This window comes from Stenella coeruleoalba (genome assembly GCF_951394435.1).
Source record: "Stenella coeruleoalba genome assembly, chromosome: 3".
NCBI lineage: Eukaryota > Metazoa > Chordata > Mammalia > Artiodactyla > Delphinidae > Stenella > Stenella coeruleoalba.
In genome coordinates, this window is record NC_137148.1 from 123,516,800 (window position 1) to 123,544,506 (window position 27,707).

General features: G+C 38.2%; 1 protein-coding gene across 3 annotated transcripts in view; it reads right to left on the reverse strand.

Moving 5' to 3' along the window:
- Positions 1 to 989: 989 nt before the first annotated feature.
- JAKMIP2 (janus kinase and microtubule interacting protein 2) overlaps positions 990 to 27,707 on the reverse strand; it is a 174,809-nt gene continuing 148,091 nt past the window's right edge. For 2 of the 3 annotated variants that reach the window (XM_079915716.1, XM_079915714.1), the window contains 3 exons: positions 22,752 to 22,817; positions 2,261 to 2,383; positions 990 to 1,050 (listed from right to left, as the gene is read on the reverse strand). In XM_079915716.1, coding sequence (XP_079771842.1) covers positions 2,333 to 2,383; positions 22,752 to 22,817 — 117 coding nt within the window. In that variant the 3' untranslated portion in view covers positions 990 to 1,050; positions 2,261 to 2,332. Of the gene's footprint in view, positions 1,051 to 2,260; positions 2,384 to 8,612; positions 8,792 to 22,751; positions 22,818 to 27,707 lie in introns of those variants that run through there. The other variant, XM_079915715.1, reaches the window with a different exon arrangement.

Below are 27,707 nucleotides of genomic sequence, written 5' to 3' on the forward strand. Positions count from 1 at the left end.
TTCAAGTTTTAGAAGAGGTATCCAGGACATAAATGGCCACGCTGAGAGTCTGAGCCTTATTTCCTATAGCTTGGTTAGACAAAGTAACAGGCTTGTGTTGGCTGCAGTGTCTTACCCCAGCCCCAAATCCCATGTTTAGCTCCATAAGCGTTTGAGAGTCAACCCCAGGTAGGCATGGGAAAGCAAGGAGTAATTTTAAAGATGAGAACAAGCTGCTATGATTTGCACATTAAATCAAGCTGGAAACAGCACGTAGGGTAAAAATAAAGAGGACACAAGTGGAAGCAGTTAATTTAACTAAGAAGCTGCTGCAAGGGTTCAGGCGAGAAGCTCTTAATAGAAGTGATGGAGAATAGAAGACAGGTGGGAGAAGTAAAATCAGTAGAACTTGTGAAGGACTGGATGTGGAGGGTGAGGGAAAAGCAGGAGAGAACTGAGCCCATGAATCTATCCTAATTCTGTCTAACAGCTCTCACCGACTTGGGGGAACTAGGAGAGGGAACAGGTCTGGATTCAAAGATTAACTCAGGATACTTAGCAGATGGTGGCTTTTAACCCTCCTGTATTGATTTCTATTTCATTGTTTTGGGGACTTAAGTGCCTTATCTTACCAGAAGTTCATTGCGAGCAAGGAACATATCTTGTCTTATATCCCTTAGAATGCCTCTTGAAAAAGCACTCTTTTCAAATTGTTAAAAATGTCATTCTCATAAAAATTAATGAGCATGTGTCCAAGTTTTATGTACGCCATTAAATAAAGAAACCAGTAGAATAACTGACCTGATTCAAGAAAGATTTGAAGAATGAGGCAAAGTACAGTGAAAGAAGGCAGTATGCTAGAAACCAAAGTGGTTAATTTGCATATAGGACAAACGCCTCATCTTTGAGTTTTTCTTTTTTTTATCATGCAGAAAAAAAAAAAGTCTCACCTTATCAACTTTCTGCAAGTTAGCTTCTAGCTTTACAGGGCTGTAAAACAACGGGGTTCTCATCAATTGCTGCATTTCCCCAGAGTCAAAAGACTTTTCAATTGACATATTAGAAACCACTCTGAAATGAAATTAGAAAGACAAATATTCATCATTTTGCTTTACTTCCATATTTTGAATATTTTTCTACATATTGATACTTTCCTATAGTAGCTCTAAGAATATTTAATGTGCACTTAAAAAATATTGAATTTATACCCTGTGGCTGTACAAAAATACATCTGAGGTGATGTAAATTAAAGGCAAAACTAAAGTAAATTAAAGGCAAAAGAGTGAAATCAATAAAGTAAAAAGAAAATAGAAATAATTGACAAGATTCCATAATTAAATTTTAGATTTGTTCATGCATTTCTAGGCAGTCAGGGCAAAATAATTTACATAATAAATTATTTATTTCTTATTATAAAGGAAGAAGAATCTAGTTCTTGAAGTGGCTGTTGTTTTGTTTTCTCCTTCTCCTTCTAAATTCTAAAAAAGAGTGTCATATGGAGCTTCATGAAGATGATATAGATGTAGTGGCCCTTGTTCTCAATATTTTTACAGGAATACAGGCACAGATTCCCAATGCCTCTTTGTTATAGAGCCTATTGATCAAAACCAATGTTTTCACATTAATAAGTGCATCTGCATGCAAAAATGTATTTGTTAAACACATTTTTATTTGGAGCATTTTCAGTGAGCAAAAAAGCCTTCATCATTCACTCTGACATTTCGTATGTAAATACAAAGTAGCTTAAATAAAGTAAGCATTCTTTATCAGTCACTGGACACATACCTTTACCCATGGGGTAGGTAAGCACTTGACTACATATCTGCACCCCTATGAAAGCTGCTCACCTGTAGGTCAGAGGCACAGCTGTATCATGAGCCCATAGGAGGAGTCCCTTTGTGTGGGCTTTGTATGAACCTAGTGGATGTTTACCTGTCCCACTGGCACTATGGTAGGAAGTGTGTTCCATTAATATTGGTACATATTAATGTACCAATAGGTACATTAATGGTAGGTACTTCCTACCATTATGGTAGGTACTTCCTACCATAGCAAGTAATGTATTACTTGCTATGGTAGGAAGTGTGCCCCCATTAATATCTCCAAAAGACACCAGGGTACTTTGTTTTGGAGCTAGAAGAAGTCAGTTGAGCTGTTGACATGATTAGCATATTTGAGTTATATACCAGAACTGGAGTTCATCAAAACTTTTCATTTATACCATTAGACAGAATCCATAACAATAACTGCCTATTTCATGGCATGCTGATATGCTTGGTACCTTTCTCATAGAGACTCAGGCAATTGTAAGTCTTCATCAGATAACGTAGTCATGATGTCTTGAGGGCTGGGGTCATGTCTTATTCTCTGTTTTAGGGATCTGACGTGACACAGGAGATGGTTCCTATAAACGGGTAACAGAACTTTAACTTGATGAGTGACACTTTTTGCTAAAGATAAGAGGTTGCAACTTAAGAACCATTCTTAGCATGGATTTTTCAAGCCCACCCCCAAAGACTAATATTATTTTTAATTGTTCTCAATAGTGACCTATAAAATTATGCCTCACATTGTGCCATATTGGTTATTTGTTTCACGTATACATGGGTCGTTTCCCACATAAACTGTAAGCTCTTTGAGGGTCGACCCATTCATACCAGGCCATTGGGATGGACACATATTGATGGTCATGTAACAGATGCTTGTTAACTTGTTACATCTAGTGGGTCTACAAGGTAGAGAAAAAAGGTAGGTGGATAAAGGAATAGCTAGAATAAGAATGGCAAATAGCTGGCAAGATTCTTCCCCAAACTATATTCAGAGCAGGCGTGCTAATGACCATAGTTCCCTCCTCATGAGTGTAAATTGTGCCTTGGACTCCTCACCATAGTGCCCCTGTCAGGTACAATAAAAAATTCAGAGTGGATAGATGAAAAGAAACCTATTTACCATCTTTGATGTAGAGTTTGTTCCCCAACATTATACGGATAACCCTGATTTCCCTCACCCTGCTTTTCTAAAGTAGATTAAGAGTTAAAAACAAAACAAAAACCTATGGACGATGCAAGATAAAGTTTTTAAAAATGCAGTTTGTTTTATTTTTATATAAACTAAAACACCAGAGCTCATTGATTCCTGTATTAAATACATAAATTATAAAATAACCATTCATAAAACTTTACATACAGTAAGTTGATTCCAATCTCTACGGTAATAACATACAGTACATGTACATGTTTGGTGTACTTCAGAGGATCATTCTGGTGAAACTCAGTGAATTTATATTTTTCTTCCATTGATAAACAAGCACTGAAGCAATATATGGAGTCATGCTAATGAGATGGAGAGAAAGAACCCCAACTGAAGCAGTTGATTGAATGAGAACTCTGAGAAATTGACCCCCTGGCTGCATTAAAACAGTAGACATCTGGGGAATTACGTATTCCCATGCACGGGCTTTGTACTTGAGTCCCCGCAGAACTGTATTGTGGAGGTTCAAGCAGGCATAAACCCTTTACGGAATGAGATTTTTAGATGATAAAAATATGTGCCTTTGGGCTAATATTAATACTGTAGATTGTGCTGGACTCTGTTGCTCTTTCCAGAAAAACCACTGGTGTCACCAGAAGGCTAGTTTATGGGCTTGGGTAATTGGAAAACCAATGAGTAGTTCTTTGCCTCAGTCAAAACCAGGGAATAGCAGTAATGGACAGAAGGTAGAGGAAAGAGAGAAGAGACAGGCAAGCAGGGGTAGAGCACAGATACCAGATGCTAAACAAAAACATGAGTTACCCAGCAGCATCAGAAAACCCCTTGCCAGTTCCTCAGTCCTAGGACAGAAGTACACATGTCGTAAGCGCTCACAACCATCATACTATATACAGAATGTATATGTGTATATATCTACATCACATATTTAGAAAAGTGTTTGGATTTTGATCTGCCTCATTGTGGGAAGTTATTATGGTTAATGGGGGGAAATAGGCACATTTTGTGACTTATCCATCAAATATAAGTGACTGCTGTTATCAAGGGATGCTGGGGAGCTGCTTTTGGGAAACTGCATCATCCACAGTATAGGAAGTTTGTAGAGGCTTGACTGTAGGCAAAGTTGGACTCCAAGTTGTTTATCTACAGCACTCCCATCCTACAGAACTTTGATATCACAAGGATGGAAATATAAGCATGGGTTCAAAGACCTCAATGCACAAACACAAAGATAAAAACAGGGAACTTCACCCAATCAACCACCTGTACCTCTGAGTTTCATATACTAGGTTGAATATAGCAAATTATAGTCCTTTTATTTTTGCCACATTGCCCCTTGAAGTATATCTTTAGTGATTATGATTAAACATTGGTCTTGTACTCTTAACGATAGAAGATTTATTTAGAAAGAACTAAACTGCCAAACTAAAGGCAGCAAAGGAATGTGAATCTGCTCTGCCTGGTACTGAAATGGGATCACAGAGGATCAACTCCAACTTCTGTTATGTCTGAATCCTCCTGCCACAATGCCTGAGGTTCAGTCTCAGGACAATATATTATATAGAAATGACAAGGCAGTTGAACAGAATGGAAGGTTTTGGCCCTCAAGACCTTTTGACCTACTCTTTTCCCTTTAGAAAGTAGAAGTCCACTTAAGGAGAGGCTTGGGTCCACCCTGGAAGCATTAACTCATGACATAAACAGTCATCTAAGATTTGCTTTGATGACTATCTCTCAAGTTATATCAAACTTTTTCAATATAGCAGATAAATATATACATACACATTCATGTATATATGTATACATATATATACTGTACCATTCTTTGACAGATCAAAAATGCAATTAAATATTTTAAAAATAAAATGTCTATGCTGCCCATCTATTTTGATGTAATATAACACATATGATCCAGTTACTTAGCATCAACACAAAACAGATGAATACTATTTTTACAGTTTCCATGAAAACCTAGGCAGGTTAAAAAGACATTCTTCATTTTAAAACAATGAACTTATGAATTACATCAAAGACATTGAACACATGAATTATACAATGGGTTTACAGAAAAAGTTGACAATAAATAGGCAAAAAGGAACAAATTTGCCAGAGATTTATTTTATATGGAAAAACCACAACAGTAAGTTCAAATACTGTAGCAAAAATTGGTTTGGCAAAACTTTATTTCTTCTATTACTAGTGGAAAACGTATGTCCTCATTCTACTCCAGTGATGACCCATGAGCCTTCTACATCATCTCTGTCCTTTAGAAGAACCATGCCACCTACGTGAGCAGTTTTTTTAACAAATGGAAAAAAAAATCAAAGCAAAATTTATTCTTCCACCCCTAAAAACCTTGCTATTGGCAAAAATTTCATTTATATGATGTAAGTTAAAAGGGATTTGATAGTTATTTTTAGCAAATTCTAGTGTTACCTAAAACAAAACTTGGGTGGCCATTAAAAAAAGTTAGACAATTTAGTAATAGATGCTTTCTAGTTTTATAGTCAAATACAGTCTTCTATTTCTTTTTCCTTTCTCATGAAACTTTTCCTGTCCTCAATAGCCGTGTTAAATTGGGACTTTCGTTTTATCTCAAACTATCTTTTTAATATCTTCAGTTAAGTTTATTTTCCAAGAGATGAAGACTTTGTTAAGAAAAATTAAGTAAAATGAACTCTGAAGAATGCTGTTCTGATTGCTGCTAACCCACTGGCCAAATATGTCAGGATAGTTAAGATGTAGAAATTAAAGCAGATATTAAAGACCCAAGTGGGGATCATTTGATCTCTGTAAGAAGTGGAGTCACAATAAACCTCTCCATTATTGAGACACTCTTTTTACGCTTGCTGAACATAGTATGCAAGGGAAGCATTCATTTAGATATGATCCATTTCTGTGGACCCATGAGTGACTGGAACACACACGTAAAATTTTGCTGATGCTTTTTATAATTGTGGAAATGGATAACAGAGAATATGCCTATCAAAATAGTTAGCCCTACCCCAAGATATGTTAATTTTGAGGATCATGAGTAAGGTACGGTAAAAATACCACCTTTTACCTTAAAATCTTAGAGAAATTTGCTATTCTTTTGGATCTTAAGCTAAATCCCCCTCCTTTTTTTTTTTTTTGCATTTTCCGTAAACACATCTAAAGCTGCTTAGATGGCCATTCTCATGGGCATCGCTCTTGTATGATTTTGTGTGTATGTGATACAATCAGATTTATAGCAGATAAGGTACATGATTAAACTACATTATTTTAATAAATATTTCTGATTGTTCAAACCCCAGTCAGTGCTTGGATATAAAATTTAGCCTACAAGTTTCTTGGTGGGGAAAGCAAGATGAAGAGGAAGAAAGTAGGTTTGGTGGAGCAGATGGGGTATGAATTTGCTCAGATGCACACTGGAATGGCCAATGGAAAAGTCGTCTAAGACATGGGAGAGTAATTTATCCTCTTCCATATGTTCTGACTGAGATTTGAAAGTGTTGGGTCACAAACTGTAGTAGCACCCTTTTTCATATTGCCTGCACAATGCATGTACTATTCATACTTAATATGGAACCTACCCAGTTGAACAAAGAATCCAGCAGAAGGATAGTTATATTGTATATTCCCAGTAGGACATCTCACAAGACCTCCCCCTCCAAATGAAAGGGATAATTAGACTAATTATGTGATATTCTCAGTTCACTTCAAATCTTAATTTCATGGCTGGCTCTCCTATGATAAAAGTGGAGTTTTGTATTATGGCATGCATATACAGTAAGGAGAGCTAGAAAATGCTTATCATTGAAATTACACATTCTTCTAACTTGTTCAATAGCATGAGAATGATCTATTTACTATAGGTGATTAGGGATCCTGGTTCTGGATCGCTCAATCTTTATTGCTAGTAATTGATGGGAAAGCTTCAGTGCTACCGTGCTTAGATTGAACCAAACTGAAGCACTATTTTATTACACAGGGGACTCTTTCTCAACAACACAAGAAAGTCAAATATAGCAGTCATTATAATTACAAAGCACTTTGTGCTACTTTAAGCACCTCTTGTTCCAGAATTGCAAAAAAACCTCAAAAAACAAAAAAGAAAAAACAAACAAACAAAAAACCTTTATGAAAAAGCATTTTAACCTCATTTTGCAGACGAGGAAGCTGAGGCACAGAGAGGTTCAGTGACTGGGCCAAAGATACCTGGGTCAGCAGTAAATATAAGAACAAAAAGTGGGATTCCCGCATTGTAGCTTTTCTTGTACATTCTTCAGTTATTGTTCTGGCTTTGAAAATGCCAGTGCTAAAACTGAAGAATAAGATACTGAACCCATGTAAGGAAGAATTTGTGTAGCATTTCACAGAAAGAGTTTCTGGTTCCCTACACACATTCTTAATGCATGGGAATGCTAGCCCTGTAAATAAAACGCTGACAATTTGAAAAATTGAGGCTGTTTTGTTATCTACAGTAAATGAGGCTAAAATTAGTTTTTTCAGGAACATTTATTTGCTCTCAGAGCTGAATCCAAGACTCAGTATTACATAACCTAGGAAAGTACCAGTCTTCTAATTGTCTCTGGTAGAAAATGACCTTATCAGTAACACAATGTTACTTTTATATAAAAAAGTAGAGCTACCTTGTTGCTGTCAGATCTCTGGGGAAAAAGAAAAACGTTATCAGTCTAAATGACAAGAGGTCAGAATGCTCTAAGCATATCAGGATACTTCTAAAAATAATCATAATTTCATTTAATAGTCACATCTCTGTGGTAAATTCAACTGTTGGTAGAAGTTTACTTATCGCCTCTATTTGTATCAAATCACATAACATGTTATTTGCAGGCAATTTTAAGCAGCCATTTGAAGACCAGTATTTTGGAAATGGAAGTATTCAGAGGTGCCTCTGGCCCTATAGTCGTTGACATTCTAAACAGAACTAAGTCAGGGAGCTTGTGATTTAGAGCATCATCTTCTTAATTTTCAATATGAATGAGATCAGTTTGTTGCTCGTGGAGGACCACAGATGTGACAGAAGGCCAAGGAAGCATCAACATCTGTTGTTATTTCGTATGTTGCATTCGCCTGGGTCTTTCACTTTGGTTGCCAGTTTAGTCGGGGTCACTGTGATCCACTTCTCATCTGTCATGTGTGGAATGCATTCCACAAGCTCCACCGTTTGCAGAAAAACAAACCAGACACTGCTTTTCTTCTCACTCAAATTGCAGATGTCTCAGTTCCTGAGTTTTAAACAATAATAAAGACAGAAAAGCAAATCCCTGTAGTAAGAAACCAGACTTTTCAAATGAAATATTTTATTGTAAATAGCTCCTCATGGGTATTCCTCGTGCTTCAATCCCCACCCACCCTTATTTTTTTGTTTGATTTTTTAAAATGATGTTTATTTTAGGACTAGTGATTCCATGGGGTGTAGTGTTACATTAAAATGACATCCCCTGCACAGCAGGGGTAGAATGTTTCTTTGTAACTTTGGTTCCATGCCCAAGACACATCTTTGCTTGATCTGCTGAAACTGTTTCCATTGCTGAATTGTTTTCTTCTCGCAATCTATGTTTATAGTTCTTTCCTTCTGGTTTGACCTATACATGTTTCATTAAATGCAGCATATATTGTAGATTTTCAACAGGGTCATGTAGGAACTGTCAAGTAAGAAACCTTGAATAATGGCTTTAAAATACACAGTTGTAGTCCTGGCTACATTATAGTTCTAAGCTTTTGATCTCCCTTTCACTGCTGTAAACATTTCTGCCATCTTTGAAGGTTTAGAAGTATCTGCTTTTCTGCGGTCTTATCCATGTTTTCGGTTACTCTGTAAAACAGACGGAGAAATTCTTTAATCATCACTTCTGTCAATAGCTGAAACAGAATAAAAGCACAAACTCTTTTTTTAAAAGAAAAAACCATCTTTTATTTTTTACCACCTCTTGGAACTGCATGATCTTGTGCATGTTATATAAAGAAAATCTCTAAGCTTAATTTCTTTAATTTAAAATGAGAGAACAGAAGTATCTATTTCAAGGGTTACTGCAACGTAAGGCATGTAAAGCAATTAACAGTTCTTGTCTCATATAAGTGGCCTGAAATATTAGCTGTTATCATTATTGCCTTCTTCTCTGGGACCTTCTAAGCCAATGCCTTGAGAAGCTCAATTAAAATATTATTTTCATTTTATTGTATTTTAAAAAATTTTATTGAAGTATAGTTGATTTACAATGTGCTGATTTCTTCTGTACAGCAAAGTGACTCAGATATATATATATATATATACACACATATATATATATTCTTTTTCATATTCTTTTCCATTATGGTTTGTCACAGATATTAAATACTGTTCACTGTGCTATACAGTAGGACCTTGTTGTTTATCCATCCTGTATATAATAGTTTGCCTCTGATAATCCCAAACTCACATTCATTTCCTCCCTTAAACCCCTCCCCCTTGGCAAACACAAGTCTGTTCTCTATATCTGTGAGTCCGTTTTTGTTTCATAGATATGTTTAGATTCCAAGTATAAGTGATACCATATGGTATTTGTCTTTCTCTTTCTGACTTACTTTGCTCAGTATGATAATCTCTAGGTCCATCCATGTTGCTGCAAATGGCATTATTTCATTCTTCTTTGATGGCTGAGTAATATTCCATTGTGTGTGTGTGTGTGTGTGTATATATATATATATATATATATATATATACACCACATCTTCTTTATCCATTCATTTGACAATGGACATTTAGGTTGCTTCCATGTCTTGGCTATTGTAAATAGTACTGCTATGAACATAGGGATGCATTTATATTTTTGAATTTGCTGGATCATACAGCAACTCTATTTTTATTTTTTTGAGGAACTTTCATACAACCCTAGTGGTTGTACCAATTTAAATTCCCACTAATAGTGTAAGAGGAGTCCTTTTTCTCCACACCCTTTCCAGCATTTGTTATTTGTAGACTTTTTAATGATGGCCATTCTTACTGGTGTGAGGTGACACCTCATTGTAGTTTTGATTTTCATTTCTCTAATAATTAGCGATGATGAGCATCTTTTCATGTGCCTATTGGCCATCTGTATGTCTTCTTTGGAGAAAGGAGAAATGTCTATTTAGGTCTTCTGCCCGTTTTTTTGATTGGGTCGCTTTGTTTTTTTGTTGTTGAGTTGTATGAGCTGTATGTATATTTTGGAAATTAAGCCCTTGTCAGTAGCATAAGATACTATTTTAAAAGCCGGTCTATCTATGTTTTACAGTGACTTACTTTTATGTCACAACAATTGTATTTAATGGCAGATGGTCTCTACCCCAAGGCCCTGACCTGAGGATTCCTTGGGAATTTTGCCACACAGATTTCCTGTTTGGTCTCAGAGTATCTCTGAAAAGGTATTTCCCTGGGCTATGCCAGTCAAGTCTCCTAGCTCTGTTCCTCTTTAAGTCCATGTGTCTGGGTTTTTGCTTGGGTAGAAGTTTAGGACATAATATGCTATTCCAATAAAAGCCAGAAAATGGCACAGAGCACATGTTACCACGTGCTGCCTAAGGACATGGCCTTTAGAATGTGAATGGCATGGATGGAGAGAATGGGATTTCCATGGAAAAGTCATTTAAATTCTCCAAGGCTTAATTTCCCTGTCTATAAGGTAAAGGTACTAATTCTGTAGCAGGATTTTACTGGCACTCCAGAAATAGTGACCAAGATCCAAAGTGGTGGAAAAGGGGGCATGTAGTACCTTAAGGATGCTTCCAGTCCACCATACAGAGGCAAATTAGAGATTTGCCAAAGAAATTCCTGCCATAGGTGCCACAGGTGCAAGTTCGAAATATTTCGAACTTGTATTTGCAGAGCCACTTTGTCTACTTCCAAAGACTAGATTAGACTGAGATGAAAGAGTGACCGAGTCACAGAAGAGAACCAGTGGGAAGGAACTGCAGTGGTTGGGATGAAAGTACACTGTGGGAGGGAGGGGAGGGTGCTAAAAGGTGGTGCCGGCACAAAGGAGACTTGCATTCTATTGCTCAAACACAGAGCAATGCTCATCTATTTCTCATCCTCCTTTGTCTATCTAGGCAGAGAACTGGAGAGGAATGGCAAGGCGAGACGGGGCAGTAACTTCCTTCCCAACAAGAAGCTGAGGCCAGTACCACCAATGACGAGATCCAGAGTCTCAGTGGAAGGGCTTGGGCCCCGGCCAGGCAGGGGATAGTGCAATGGGCTTCTAAAGAAATCACACATATGACCCTCCAAATGGCCCCATCACCTCTCATAGAAAATACAACAAGAACTGGTCAGTAATAGCCAGAAAAACAGCTTCAACCACCAGGGAGGGGGCCATAACCACTGCCCATGGGTTGAGAGGCATGGATCATTTTCCCTCTTCCTCTTCCCTGCCCTCCAGAAGAGCTGAACCTTGCAGAGGGCAGAGGAAGAGACCTCTTAGAGCCAGCTCGTGCACCTCCTTCACCATGGGGATAAGGGAAGAAATGAGATGAAGCAGAGACTGAAGCTGAATTTTTAAATTAGGCTAGACTTTCAAGAACTGGAAATGACTGGGGAAAACAAACTGGGGAACCAACCTAAGATTTAATTAAAGGATGAGAGAGGGAAATAAGTGAAAGCCTTGGTTTGATAAAAATAGATTGCAGGGCTTCCCTGGTGGAGCAGTGGTTAAGAATCCGCCTGCCGATGCAGGGGACACGGGTTTGAGCCCTGGTCCGGGAAGATCCCACATGCCGCGGAGCAACTAAGCCCGTGCGCCACAACTACTGAGCCTGCGCTCTAGAGGGTGCGAGCCACAACTACTGAGCCCATGTGCTGCAACTACTGAAGCCCACGAGCCTAGGGCCCGTGCTTCGCAACGAAGAGAAGCCACCGTAGTGAGAAGCCCGTGCACCGCAACGAAGAGTAGCCCCCGCTCACCGCAACTAGAGAAAGCCCACACGCAGCAACGAAGACCCAACGCAGCCAAAAATAAATAAATAAATTTATTTAAAAAAAAATAGATTGCACTCAGACTTACATCCCACTGAGATGAGAGCCCCAAACAACTCGTTACAGCTATAAGATTCCCATAATCCCTGGTAAAGAAGAGAACTAATCTGAATGTGTATAAAAGATGCTTTAAGGTGTGTGTGTGTCTGTGTGCGTGTGCACGCTCTCTCTATAAATATATATGTATATACATACACACACACACCCAGTGTGTTTTTATATATAAAATAAATATGTAACATAAAAGTCTTCTACTTGCAAATTTTCAATTTATATATATAACCTCAGAGATAAATCCTAAATTCTGTTTCAAAGCACATACGCACCATTTCTCCCCGTCACAACTGAAGTAAAGCCCATCATTTGAGTAAAACCATGTTGGTTTTAAAAAACAAATGGATTTATAGGCAGTCTCCCAGAATGTTAAATTTCTGCAAATTGAGTATCTATAAAAGGAACTATGATTTCTACAGCAAAGCCAGGTTTATTCAAACTGGCATTATGAATAACTGAAGTAGTATCCAGTGCGTCACCACACATGACCCATTTTCAATGACCTAAAGGTCAGTATGCTATAACTAAAACTGTATAAAATACAAATCCATCTTTGATTCAGAAGGCCCTTCTGGATATTACAAAACCTCAGGGATTCTTTTGAATGTATTGCTCTACAGCGCTGAGCTTTAGTTTCCTCCTCTGTAAAACAGTGACTGCAGTCATCCCTTCTGAGAGTTTATGACATGCCACCAGACTCTAAGTTGATGAATACAGTGATGTCATTTCTGACCTCTGACTCCAGTATCCAAGTACCTGCTGCATTGCTCGGTTCACAGGAGAAACTTAGCAAATATGTGCCGAGATCAATGGATAGGCTACTTATGTTCACTGTTCTTTAGAGTCTTCTAACTGTTAGAAGTTGGTTCAGATCCTTTATGGACCACGTACTTAGAGGCGCATTGATTAACAAACTGTAGCTAACTCCTGTTCTCTGGTTATGACAAATAGCCAAAACTCATGAACAGCAATCACGCCCTATTCCTGACTTCCACATATGCTTTTCATGGTAAAGGGTACCACCATCTAACCAGTTATACTGTACCATCCGGGACCCTAAGGGCCATTCCCAATACTTTTCAATCTATCAACCCTTATATACAACTTATCGTACAGTATTCAATAAATGGTAGCTGTTATTCTTACTTCCATTTTATAGATGAGGAAACTGGTATGGAGGATTGTTAGATAATTGGTCCTTGAGAATCCTAGTAAAGAAGATAAAAATATTGAATGAAACTTAACTGAAGCTAGAGGATCAAGGAAGGCTTCCCTGAGTCCGTAATTTTACAATGAGATGGGAAGGACAAATGGACATTAACTAGTTGATGGTGCTGTTGGAAATGTGGTCCAGGTAGAGGGAAGCATGTCTCAGAATGCATGATCTAAAACAGAACGCTTGGTGTGTCCTAGGAACTTGGCTTTTAATGATCCTTTCTATGGGCTAGGTACTATATTGGTTACTTTACTTATATAATATTACTTAATTCTCAGAAAAATAGTAGATGCTATTACTTGCTAATTTTTAGTTAGGAAATTAATGTTTGGAGGGGTATAATAGTATCTATTTTCCAGAACTGTTGTAAGTATTACATAAAATAATGGACATGGAATGTACTTTTTCAACTGCAAAACAGGATGTCCTCTTCCTTATTATAGTATCATTACTATCGTTAAAAATGCATTTATTGATTGTCAACTATGTGCTAGACACTGTCTAGGTATTTGAGATACAAGAGTAAAGAAAACATCTATGGTCTTTGCCCTCATGAACTTTATATGCAAGGAAGGCGAGAGGCAGTAATTAAAAAACAAAACAAAACAAAACCCAAAACTCCAAATGCGTATAACATTTGACTGGGAGTGAAATCTAGGAAGACTTCCCTGAGGGAATCACAAGTGAGCTGAGATCTGAAGGATGAGTGAGAAGGTGTTCACTAGATAAAGCAGCACAGAAAGTATAGTTGTTCCTCCGTGTCCATGAGGGATTGGTTCCAGGACCTCCCACCAAAATCCAAGGATGCTCAAGTCCCTTATATAAAGTGGTGTGGTATTTGCGTATAACCTATGCACATTCTCCCATATACTCTAAGTCACCTCGAGATTACTTACAATACCTAATACAATGGAAATGCTATGTAAATAGTTGCCTGCATGCAGCAAACTCAAGTTTTGCTTTTTTGGAACTTTCTGGAATTTTTTTTTCCGAGTATTTTCCATCCACAGTTGGTTTAATCCAAGAATGCGGAACCTGTGGACATAGAGAACTGACTCTACTCTGCACACAAGGGCTGAATGGGCAGACCTCTGTGGTAGGCAGAAGGGAGTATAGCTCATCAAGGGAAATCCTGGAACAACACGAGGCCTCAGTTAGTCTGTAGTTAGATCAGACAGGGCTTTTTTGGCCACATTAAGGAACCGTGATTTGATCCTAATGGTGATGTTTTCCCAGGAAGGGGGCATGATTAGATTGGTGTTTCCTAAAACTCATTCGGGCTGCTGTATGAAGAGTGAGTTATGAGAGTGTCTGAGGAGAAGCACTGACTCCAATAAGTAAGATATCACCCCTGCGGAGCTGGGGGAGAATGTATTTATGTATTCTTTCCTCTGTTCACTCATTCTTTAAGTTATTCTCCAAACGACATATAAAGAACAAACTGGATAGTTTTCTTGGTGTTACATTACTATGCTATCCAGGGCCCTGATCTAACAGGTCACAAATCTGCTTTCACCTTCATTTACCCAGCTAGTTATTCATTCATACATCTGCCCTTCAGTCCATCTGTCAATTTAAAATTTATTCAGCACCTAAGTAAATATAAGGCACTGTTGTAGACACTGAAGATACAAAGATGAATACAGCATAGGCCCTACCCTATGCTATACTAACAGTCTAATGTGTGAGACGGATAGGGAAACAATTTTAATACGACTAGATAAAGGCTAATGGATATGTTTACATAAAGGAAGGGCTGATTAGCTAGCATATAATGCTGCATCAAATGGACTTCTTTTACCAATATAAAAGAACAAGGAGCAAAATTCTCCGATTTTAAACAACGTATATTGTAGATATTGGTCAATTGCCATTTGTTTTCCACATGTTACCTATAGGCATTAGTGGGAAGAGGGATTGAAAAAAATGTAAATGTAATAAGAAATAAACATTCGTATATTTTAATGGAGAATTTGTAACTAATCAGCTGTGGCTGTTTTTATAATACAGCATTTATTGTTAAGTTTTTTTGGGATCAGAACAACAACGCAATATTATGTGCCTTTTAACATGGTTTATGTTACTAGACAGGAAGCGAAAATATTGAGCTATCAAGTTCAAAAATTCATGGTTGACACCAGAGAAGTATCATTAAAAATGAACTAGAATATGTGGATGAAGAATCACGCTCACCTGTTCTCTGTCTGGTCTTCCCAACTTCAAAATGAACAAAGCTGGTTCTGTTTTGTTCTTCACTAATCCATCCCTCCTCAGAAGAGGAGGATTTTCAATGGTCATTGTAACCTGGATGTAACAACTAACCTGGTGATAGCTATTTCTGCAGTCCTCTCATTTTCTTGTTTCCTTTGCCTTCCTGTGTAAGTGTCTAACATGGAAGAATTAGTGGTACACTATTTATTAGAATAAAAATACAGAATACTTGGAGGAAAGAAATACATGAAGGAGATTAAGAGGTACAAACTTCCAGTTGCAACATAAACGAGCCTTGGGTATGAAATGTACAATGTGGGGAATATAGTCAATAAGTTGTAGTATCTTTGTATGGCAGCTTGTAACTAGACTTACTGTGATGGTCATTTTGAAATGTACAGAAATATCGAATCACTATGTTGTGTAACAGGAACTAACATAATGTTATAGGTCAATTATACTTCAAAAACAAGCAAAGAAACTCATAGAAAAAGGGATCAGATTTGTGATTAGTAGGGGCGAGGGGTAGGGGGAAGAGGTACTGGATGCACAATCAAAAGGTACAAACTTCCAGTTATAAGATAAATAAGTTCTAGGGATATTATGTACAACATGATAAATATAATTAATGTGATTGTATATTATATATAAAAGTTGTTGAGAGTAAATTCTAAGAGTTCTCATCACAAGAAAAAAATTTTTTTCTATTTCTTTAATTCTGTAGATGCTCACTAAATTTACTGTGATAATCATTTCACGATGTATGTAAGTCACATCATTCTGCTGTGTACCTTCAACTTATACAGTGTTGTATGTCAAAAATATCACAATAAAACTGGAAGGAAAAAAATGAATGCATGAGCAGATGGTATCTCCTGAAACTACGTGGGGTTCCCCTACTTAAGGTAAAAGTCCCACGATGACGCGTGAACGGAGTTATTTAGTCAGCAACCACTGAAAGCAGTAAGGAGTCAGGAGCCTTCAGCAGCTTCTAGTTCATCACTGACAAGAATGACTTAGGTAATTGCTACAAGGAAAGAAGCATAAGTCATTTCATTTTAAGGAGGCTATCTTTATATACAATTTAAGTTAGTCTTAGGTTTAGAGCAGAATATAAATCTTTAATTTAATAGGAAAAATATTTTTGTGGTTATTTGCAGCATGCTCTTACTACCCGCCAATAAGAAAGCACTTTTCTTCCTTACTTCCTCCTACCTCTCTCTTGCCTGCTTTGGACATATAAGTAGCATTAATCACTTTCCAGTAACGTTTTATTCCCTTGTATTATTGAAATCCAGATTATTCTCGGAAAAGAAGAGATGAAAAGGTAACTACTCCTTTTGGTTTAGGTAGTAAACTACTCGGCAGTACTTAGAGGTTTTATTTTCAAACTTGTATATTTGCAAACTCAGTAAATGTGACAGCCAACTTTTTTTTTCTTTTTTATAATAGCTAAGAGTTGCTGATTACTGAACCATGTGCCAGTCAATGTGGCAAATCCTTTATATGTATAATCTTATTTAATTCTTTCAACATAATGCCATGCTGGAGTTAATATAATTATAACCATTTTATGGAATAGGAAACCTAATCTTGGTCTAAACCTACCATGACATAGCTAGTATATGGCAGGATTCAAACTTAACACTAGAGTTAACTTCAAAGCTGTACACTCTACTCAGCCTTTTTCCTCTACATATTTTTACTACCCAGATTCACTGCCACATTAATTTGCTATATTATTATTATTAATTATAATTGCATTTTTTGATTTGACCATTCCTAAGTGTCAACCACGCACGCCTCTGGAGGAAAAGCAAATCAAATTTTGTATATCCCTCGAGGAGTTACAAACAATTGGAAAAGGTATGGAGATGAGCACATTGCAATTTCAAAACCCAAGAGCTATGTAGTAGTACACAGATTGTAGACAGGACCCCTGTGATTGCTGATATATATGAATGTAAATAATGCTCAAAATGTGAGAGAAAGGCCCTCTTTCATCTGTGAGGCAGAATGGTGTTAAAAGTGGACTCTGGCGTGAGCCTGTCTGGGTACAAACCCTAGTCCTGCCCACTGTAGCTATATGGTCTTGGGAGAATCACATGCTGTAGTTTCTCCAACTTTTAAAAAAAGAAATAAAAGCAACACCTACTTTCTAGGGGGTTTTGTGAGGATTAATGTATCTATTGCTTAGAACAGCACCTAGCATGTAATTGTTAGTCATTATTGATATTAATGTTCAAGCCTACTCATTTCCTAGCTAGTATTTATGTATAAGTTTGATTTTTCTTCCCTACGCTACCATGTAGTACTTGTGTCTCAATGAACTTTATTTGCCTCATTGATTGATTGATTGATTGACTGCTATTTGGGGGATGGGAGGGCTGTTTGTTTTCTCATGCTCTGGCCATTTTGATCCTTTCCTAGAGAATCTCACCTATTTCTCTTTAGATATTCTCATTCAGTTTAAGAAACTAAGTCCTCTTCTTTATGTGCTGCAAGGTTACCACCCTTCTTGTCAGACAGAGGATAATTTTCAGTCTGAAAAGAAAATCTTTTGGAGGAAGGAATAAAGCCAGGGAGTTGGGTATATGAGGATACAACTTTCTGGGGATATCTGCTTCACTCTTTCCTTGTATCAGGTCATGTTAAAGTACTTTTGCTTTTCTGTTTCACATCCAGGTAACAGAGTTGATACCCACAGAGAGAGAAAGTGTCTCTCTTCCATTTTTCAACTTGTTATAGAAAATGTTAAGTAACGTGAGGTCCACGAAAGATCCCTGCATAATATAACTTAATAGGATAATCAAGGTGGACACACACCATGGTAAACAGATTTAGAATAGCAGCTAGCCCTTGTTTATTTTTAAATAATGGTGTTAAGGTTTGTGGTTTCTGTACCTGGGCAGACATCAGAATCACCTGGTATGCTTGTTAAAAATATAGATCAATCTTTACTCTCCACCTCTCTCACCCTCTGTCTCATCCCCACGTCTAGTAATCTGCTTCATTAAATCGGAGGTAAGGCTTTGGAATCTGTATTTTTAATAGCATTGGGAATCACTGTCTAAGATGATTTATACTTGTATTCATAAGAAATTGACTTGATAATATAATAATAGTGAGTCTTCATTTTTTTCTAAATTGACATTGAAAACTATCTTATTTTAAAACAAGATCCAATTTCCCTAAACAGTCTTTTTTCCTGAGTCCTGATGAAGAGGGACTGGGAGAAAGGGTTAAAAAAATCAGTCATTTTTAACTTGTTAGATTTACAGAAGCAGAATTTTCAACCTGGAAGAGAGACTAAAAACATACTCATTTTTTTTTACTTTGCAGATACAGAAACGACTCTTTCAGTGTAATGAGGGGCTACAATGAGAATTCACAGATCCACAGACATGATGACTTCCCAAAGCAAGACAGTTAGCTAGAAAAAAGTTCTTGATTTCCATCATGCTTCATGGTCGCTTCATTTCTTTAATAATCACCCAAATGGATTGGATCTATTTCTCAGTTTATGGCATTTAAATACCCAGTGTATTTTTTTAAAAAAAACATGGGCATAGTAACTATATGCAGCATCCTTCTTATCAAATACCTCTTAGAAGCACATTTTGAGAATTAAATGGAATCTTACCTGTAAGAGGCACCTTGACATCAAGGCCATAGAATAAAGGCAAGAGAGAAGAACAAGAATAGAAACAGAAACTGCAGAAGAAAAAGAAGAAGATTATGTAAATCTGAATTTCTGTACTGCCATTCAGGTCGTACAAAACCTCAGCTTTTCCACTTTGCTCAAATCTGACCATTTCTCATATATACACCAAACACCTTTTATTTCAAAAAACCATACCTGTTATTTATCCACTGGTAAAGCAATGCAATGAATAACTGGTGTTCAACTAACATCGACTGATACATTTTAGAACTCTGAGAGGGTCTTAACAGGTCATCGGCCTAAGCTCCTAATTTTATAAGTAAGAAAAATAAGCACAGAGCAGTTAATCAATAGTCTAATTGCCTATAATCTGATGGTATAGTGAAGCCTAGAGGTTAGACCTTCCAAGTCCTACTCTATTACATGTTATTGTCTCTATTTTTAATGTGTGAGAGGGTAATTTAAAAAATTAAAAATGATCAAAGTGTACACAATCACTCAATGCTATCGTTATTTGATGAACGTGTTAGGTTTTAGGACTAAGGTATTAATCTGTAGGGTAAACATATGATCACTTATCCACAGTGGGGCACTCCTCAGAGGGAAATGGAATTGTATTAGTAATTACGTCAGGGCAACAGGTATAACCTGGGTCTGTCCTGGTTGAGTGAGGATATGTGGTCCTCCTACTGGTATGAACTATGCTTATTCATCAGAGGTAACTACACACAGTGAATGGATGCTGCCACTCCAGGCTGTCATGCTTCTGAGATAGATTTCTCCTTATTTGACTCATAGAAGTTAAATGGAGTCCGACATTTCTCTCTTCACCAAGAACCTTCACCAGAGAAGCAGATACTTGGATGGAAAACATGCTTGTGTAGCACTGGTAGAAAACCAACTGTATACAAACTATAAAATGTCATAGGTCAGATCCGTTTTTTCGAATACTGATTTCCTCGGTGATTTACAGAGTCATGAAGTCTTTTGCCTTGTTATCACACTTCAGGAGCCTTCTGTTGGTCATGACATTTTTGAATAGGGTCCTGTATGGCAGTCTCATATTGGGCATATTATTTGCACATTTCCTTTAATGCCATACTTATAAGGCTCTTGCTTCCCTGTGGCAAAATTGCATGAACAAGTTATAGACATGGTGTGAAGAGCCATGTATTAGTGACTGGTCTAGTACTATGAAAAGCAGAAACTCTGTCCTTTTTTTTTTTTCCATTCCTTGAAGATGGATAGTAATAGGATGGCACATGGAACAGGAGTGGATGGAGGAGAGGAATGGAAGGCTTCCACTATTCCCATGAGAAGGTCAGGTGTCAGAGCTACCTCTCTGGGCATGAGGGGACGCCCATCACTTGATTTACAATGAGAGTCTAAATTCCATGCTATGTGGTAGGCAGGCTGTGGCACTTAGGGTCGGATACCTGACCTCTGGTCTTGATTTGCCATAGACTGGTTATATGATTTGGGGAAAGTTGTTTAATGTCTCTGAGCCTTTGTTTTATTATCTGTATAAAAGGGGAACATAATATCTGTGGTATGTTTCTCAGGATAATTATAATTAATTATAATAATTATTATTTATTATACTAATAATTATAATGAATGATGATAATTCATCATCAAATGAGATGATGAATGTGGAAGTGCCTTGGATGGTGAAGAGCGGCACGTGGGAAGCAATTTTGCTATGTTTGTTTTTATCACCTGATTTATACTCACTGTGTGCATGGGAATTAGGAACAAAGAAGGAATACTGTATGTACCCTGAGAAGGTGTTCAAGTACTCCAGGGGAAAGAATGAAGACTATCGCTGACATAAGTGATCTTTAGCCTTTTCACTATGCTTGTGGATGAGTAGAATTGAGGTCAAGTGAATAGAAGGTACTTTATAAACCTCATCTGTCATTCTAACCTCTAATCAAAAACCAACTGGATTGTTTTTGAAGTGGCTTAGTTTAGTACTACATATGGAATATGCTGCTTTGATAGCTAAATAATCGTCATTTTCTGTTAAGTACATTAACCTATTATCATAAATATTTAGGAAGCTCAGGCCTGTAAAATGAAAAGTTCACATTTAATTTGGCTAGGGTGGTGACCTGACTAGATGTTAGAAAATTCCTTTATTTGTTTGTTTTTCCTCAGTTAAGTGGGGACTGAACTGAACGAAGTTTCTGGGGAAGAGCTGGCAGCTTCCTCCTTGAGCCACCCCAGGACTGTTTACAAATTAGCAGAGAGACTGACTAGGACCAAGGGTAGCCATTTAAATACGTGGAAAATGGAAGATAGCAGGTGTGTCCTTTGACAGCCAGGGAAACTGTGGACAACCCCTGCTTTCTATGGGTCTTTCTGCCAAACACTGGGAAATTAGATGCAGCTTTTCGTTTACTACACTCTTACCCTGAAGAACTAAATAGCACAGTTTGGAAAAGAGGCAAATTCAAATTTAAAATTTTGTATAAGATATGTAACTTTACATTTGGAAATTTTAAAAAATATACTTTAATTTGACTTATACTTTTTTAGTATTTCCTAATTTTCATGTAAGTGACCTCATTTTTTTCCTCATGGAACCCATGAGAGGAGGTGAGGGTGAGTGTTACCATCCCTATTGAATAGATATGGCTTAGACACAGTGGGTAAAGTCACTTACCCAAGCTCAAATAAGTACATGAAGACCCAGACTACATAAGAATCTAGGTGGCTGATTGTTTGGCTACTGGACCCTACCAGTGGCCTTTGAGCTCACATAAGGGCAACGATAAAAGCCATTTGGAATGAACCAAATTCTAATCACTATCTCAGAAATGGCAGGTGGTTTGCTATTTGCTTCTTGGGTGACCATGAGATACTGCAAAACAACCATGCTTTTTCGCAACACAGGGATTCAGGCTGCTACTTCCAGTCAATGAGACTGGAACTCCATAGAACACCTCTTGCCATCCCTGCTGTGTTCCTTGGCAGGGCGCCCCTGGCATCGTAGGCAGGATAATTCTTTGTTATGCAAGACTGTTGAACTCACTGCAGCTAAGGAGCATCCCTGCGCTAGCCCTCTCCCTTCTCCCAGAACACACACATTTCCAAATGCCCTCTTTACCTCACCCCCACCCCTGCCAAAAGTGTTGGCTGACTTGGAAGAAGCAGTTCCTCTCTCAGACCACTGGGGAAGTGACATGAGGGCATAGTTTTCATGTGTCAATCTAAATTTCTGAATGTATTATTGAGGTGAAATTGCAGCACAAGGAGGAAGGGCTTTTTATGAATAATGGGAAAGACTTTTTTAAAAAGGGACTAAAAGGATTTTTAAAAGGAAGAGGAACGTAGAGTAACAAAACTCAGAAGAAACTTTTGGCAAAGAAGTGAAGATGGGACAGGGAAAACTGAGGAAAGAAAACACTGATAGAAAAGGACAGGAATCAACACAAAAGGCAAAAATGTAACTGAAGGCAGAAGCTTTGCTAGAATCCTGGTGCCTGACTACAGGCAGAGTTTACGTTTGCTGTAACTATACCTGCCTACACAAGATACACAATAGCTGAGAAGAAAGAAAACACGGTGAGTGAAAACAATATTATTGTCTGATCTAAAAAATAAAGATTGAAATACATATTGAACTTCACATGTACCTTTTCTTCTAAGTCCTTTATCTGTCTTTTCTGGATGTCTGTTTTATCTTCTAAGTCACGAATTCTCTGAAAAAGAAAGGGATGGGAAAAAGAAGCTTTTCAGTCTGTTAAGTTAAACAAGAAGATCATTCACCAACCTAAAACACAGAACTTTCTATAAAAACATAACATCTGGAAATGTCACATATACGTTTTTCTATACCCAGTGGGTTATTGCATGTTTCAAAAATTACCTGTACTCACAGTGAAAATCATTTTCACTGATTATATTTTAAAAATATTTGCCATCCCTTTCTCTTCTGGGTCAATCTATCCCTGAAGACCCCTTCCCTGTGAGAGAGGCATGATTCTCACCCCACTGTCCTTGGGCTTGGTCAGGAGACCTGTTTTGGCCAGTGGAACGTGAGTGGGAGTGAGATGTGGGAAAGCCACATCCTTGTAGAGACAGCTGTATGTCCCAGAACTAGAGAGCAAGAAACAAATTTTGTTGTAAACCATTTGATTAAGGTTTTTGGTTGTTTATTACCTCATTAAAAAATGGCTAAAACTGGCTCACACAAATGCAACTATCCCAACAGTTTCTGTTCTACCTTTTTTTTTTTCCAACCTTATTTCAAATCTGTTTCAGGGTGGAATTTCCTCACGAAACAGGACTGACCAATTTTCACAAAACAAGGTAGCGATTCCACTTCAAAAAAATTCAAAAGAAGGAACTGATAAACTAGGGGAAAAAAAAACCCAAACATAACAAGAATAACACAAGTAATCCTGAAGACAAAAAAGTTCCAGAACTGTCTTTGAAATTACCTGTAAACTATAACAAAATTCCAGTAATTTAAATAGCACAGATTTGAAATTGACATTACATAGACTAATTTATAAGTGAAAAGAGTCTTCAAATTTCCTTCTGGCAATCTAAAGGCCTTGTATGTTCATGGTACAGGGTTACACAGGGCAAGCTTGTAATTTAATGCCTCTTTTGGGAATAATTAGAAAATGGAGAACTGGAGTTTAAGAAGAAAACAGTGGAAGCTAAACAACGTGATAATATAGAAGGAGAGGTTTTACAATGCAATGTGGGGAGACAAAAGGGAAGCTAGAACAAAGAACAGTTGAACTTGGAAATCATATCTTCCTCTCTCTAAAGTGGTTCTCAACTGGGGGTGATTTTGCACCCCAGATGACATCTGGCAGTGTCTGGACATTTAAAAAAGTGAGTTAGTTTATTTTAAAGTGTAATATTCAGTGGTTTTAGTATATTCACAAAGTTGTGCAACCATCACCACTATCTAATTTCTGGACAGTTTTGAATCACATGTGATCACTGGTCACAACTGGGGGAAGGGGTGCAACTAGCACCTAAGGGGTAGAGGCCAAAGATGCTGCTAAACATCCTGCAGTACACAGATCAGTCTCCACCCCCCACCCCCCCCATAAAGAATCATCAGGCCCAAAATGTCAGTAATGCAGAGACTGGGAAATCCACAGATCAGTCTCCACCCCCCCATAAAGAATCATCAGGCCCAAAATGTCAGTAGTGCAGAGACTGGGAAATCCTGCTTTAAAGGAAAGAGGGTGAGGTCTGTGCAGGAGAGGAGGGTGTGTTTTGTCAGAAGGACCATGAAATTATGTGACAATGAATGCTGATGTGTGTGACAGTGAATGATAAATGTGTGTGATGTGTGTGCTTGTATTTCCATAGTGCGGCTTACGCTCCAAAGCTACACAGTGAAAGGATAAATTTGCTAGCTGTTTCTACCTTGAGTGTGCCAGAACTTCCTTCTTATGTCTGCTGGATGTAGAGGCAAGCACTACAAAATCATGAGATTACTACGGCATCTATGCAGCCACCAAGCCTGTGCTTGTTGGGCACCTTCTCACATGTTCAGGACTGTGCTGGATGTGATGGAGAATACAGGCAAGGCATCAATTAGTTCCTGATCTCAAAGAACTATCACATCCAGATGGGGAGAAAAAATGTAAAACACAGGGACAAACAGATTAAGCAGAAAAAGTAAACAATGGCGAAGCTATGCACAACCTCATCGCCAACCTCTAATACCCAGTACAGTGTTTAGCACAAAGCAGCTGCGTATACATATTTATTCAATGAGTTAGGTAAGCTCCACTGTGTGCTGCGGGCTTTATGTCTTTTTCCGTCCCATCTGCTTGCCAGCCTGCCATCCAGTCTCACAGTAAACTCTATGGAGTCCAAAATAGATCCCTTTTCTACGACTTTTGGTCTCTACTGCTACTAAGTACACCAAGTCCCCCATCATGACTGTGTGAAAGGTTACTGCCGGCTCTTCCTGCTTCTAATCTTGTGCATCCTACATCCACCTATAGCAGCCAGTGTGAACTCTTAGAGTGTGAAATGATCACGGCAGTCCTTGAGTTTTAAGGGGGCGAGGAAGAGGGAGAGGGACAGTTAGCCAAGTTGCTCTCAGAATAAAACGCAAACTCCTTCAAGGCCCAGCATGACCTTGGCCTGTCTCACCTCTCCAGATTCATCTCATAACCACCTTCCCTTGGCTCCATGTGCCCCTGCCATACTGGCCTTCTCTCTGCTCTTTAAATATTCCAAACATTCCCATGATAGAGACTTAGCCCCTGCTGACCCTAACTTCTGGGACACCTCGCCAAAATCTTTGCGTGGCTGATTTCTTGGGATTTCGACATTTTCAGAGAGGCCTGCTCTGATCAGCCAGTCTAGAGTGGCTAATCCTACTCCCAAACTCACTCTCATTCTCTCCCTCTCCCTCCCTCCCTCCCTCTCTCTCTCTCTCTCACACACACATGCACACATCTTCAGAGCACTTATTGCCACTCTCTGAAATTGCCCTGGCTATTGCTCATTTGCGCTGTTGCTTTTTCCCTCTTCATCGGTAGGATACATGAGAACAATGACCTTTATGTCTTTCTCCACCATCACATTCCCAGCACCCAGCACAAGCAGGCCCTCAATAAATGGTTCTGAATGAGTGTATGAAAAGGGTATGGAATGTCGATTTTTTCAGTAGTATGTAGTTCATTGTGTTCATCAGGGAGAGCATTCTGAAGAGCTGGATCTAAACTGAAAAATGGGAAGATTTGGATAAGTGCAGCAGACTCTGAAAGACATTTTGGGGTGAGCAATCAGGAAAACAAAGGCTTGGAGGTGGGAAATCATGGCCTAAGGGGTACGGGAAGAGTTCTGCATGAACAGAGAGAAAGGTAAGCTATGAAGATTGTCTCAAATCTGGGTTTTAGGGGAGGAGTAGCCAGCTACTGAAGGACCTGGAGATAGCACGACTAGACTCAACCGGAAATTGGGGTCATGGAGGCTTTTGAGAAAGAATATGACATCAGAAAAGGGGAGAAGGACAGGGGAGACCCCAGGGTTTTCAGCTTGAGTGCTTTGACATATGGTAGCTCTACTAACCAAGACAGGCAGATGGGGAGAGAAGGGAGAAATAAGGATAAGAATGTGTGTTTAGGTATGTTTCATTTGAGTTCACTCTAAAACATTCAAACAGAAATGTCTAATGAGTGGTTAGTGATATGCTCTAGAATTTAGACTGCATTATAAACTTATATATGACAAATCCTGGCCAATGCTTTCTGGAATAATTCTCTCAAATCAAAGCTACTGATTGAAAGGAAAGTAAGAAATAACTGGAAAGGCATATTCTAATGAATATCTGGTTGGGAGACAGAAAATGTCAATGAAACTCTCTGAGGCTTAGATATATAATGTACTTAACAGTTCAGACTGGGTAACTTAAAACAAAACAAACAGGACCATCTCTTTTGGGAGTGAAGTACCTTAGCTGACTGAAGAGACACAAAAGCATTGACAAGGCTTTAATCATAAAAAAATTTAGATAACTACTTGTCCATCTTAAAAATAAACACTTCTGCGGTTCTATGACACACCTCCTTCTTTGCTGAAATTAATTAAATGCTATTGCAGCCTGAGAAATTTATGCAGAGGACATGTTCATTCCCTTATAGAAGGGAAGAATGCCTGCATTAATGCAATGATACCGCACAGTCTATTATTGAAAGCTTTAAAACTCTCTTCAGAGTCAAAATCCAAACCTTTATGATGGAATCTCAAGAACCAGTGAAACAAACATGCATGTGTTTATCATCTCTGGGACAAAATGGCTTCAGAGTTCCCTGTTAACTTGGGTAATTTGTTAGCCTGTAAAGATCCACAAAAAATCACCCCTGTTCCTTTTCTACTCACCTTGATCTCTAATGACCACGTGATTCTTACCTCCCGTAGAGCCCATCTGGATTTCGTACCAGTTGCTCATTTCAGCTTATGAGTACCGAATACCCTAGCTTGGAACTTTCAATTCTGGAATTATTTCAGAATCTGCTTTTTGACCAGGACCCTAGTCTTTGCCTGTCAATCTGTGACATGAACAAATAGTTGGAATTAAGAATTTTGGCTATAAGTTAATATTGGGTGTTTATTTTGAGCCTTGCCGGTCTAGATAAATCATATAAATTATAGATGATTCAAGCTGTAGAAGACAGCACAGTGCCATGTTTATGTGCACTGGCCTTGGAGTCAGGCCGATCTGGGGTGTAATTCTGGCTCTGTTGCTTACTATCTGTCATCTTGGGCCAATCACCTAAGCACTCTTTTCTTCAGTATCATGATCTCTTAAGCTGGGATAATGAGAATACTTACAGTAGTGGGCTATTGCCAAGATTAAATGAAACAATAGAAGTAGAGCCCTTAGTTTAGCTCCTGACCTATAGCACAGGCCAGTAAGTAAGAGGCAGCTTCCATGCCTTGTTGCTGTTGCTGTTTATTCTGGGAATAAAGAGAAAGGTCCTTGTTCCCTTTTACCCTCTTCGGATTATTTGATCAGGCTAGGTTATGGACTGGGATGAGTAACAGCGGGGAAGCATTATCTGTGTCCTGGACTGAGTCCCAGAGAGTCCCTTCCCAGCATAAGG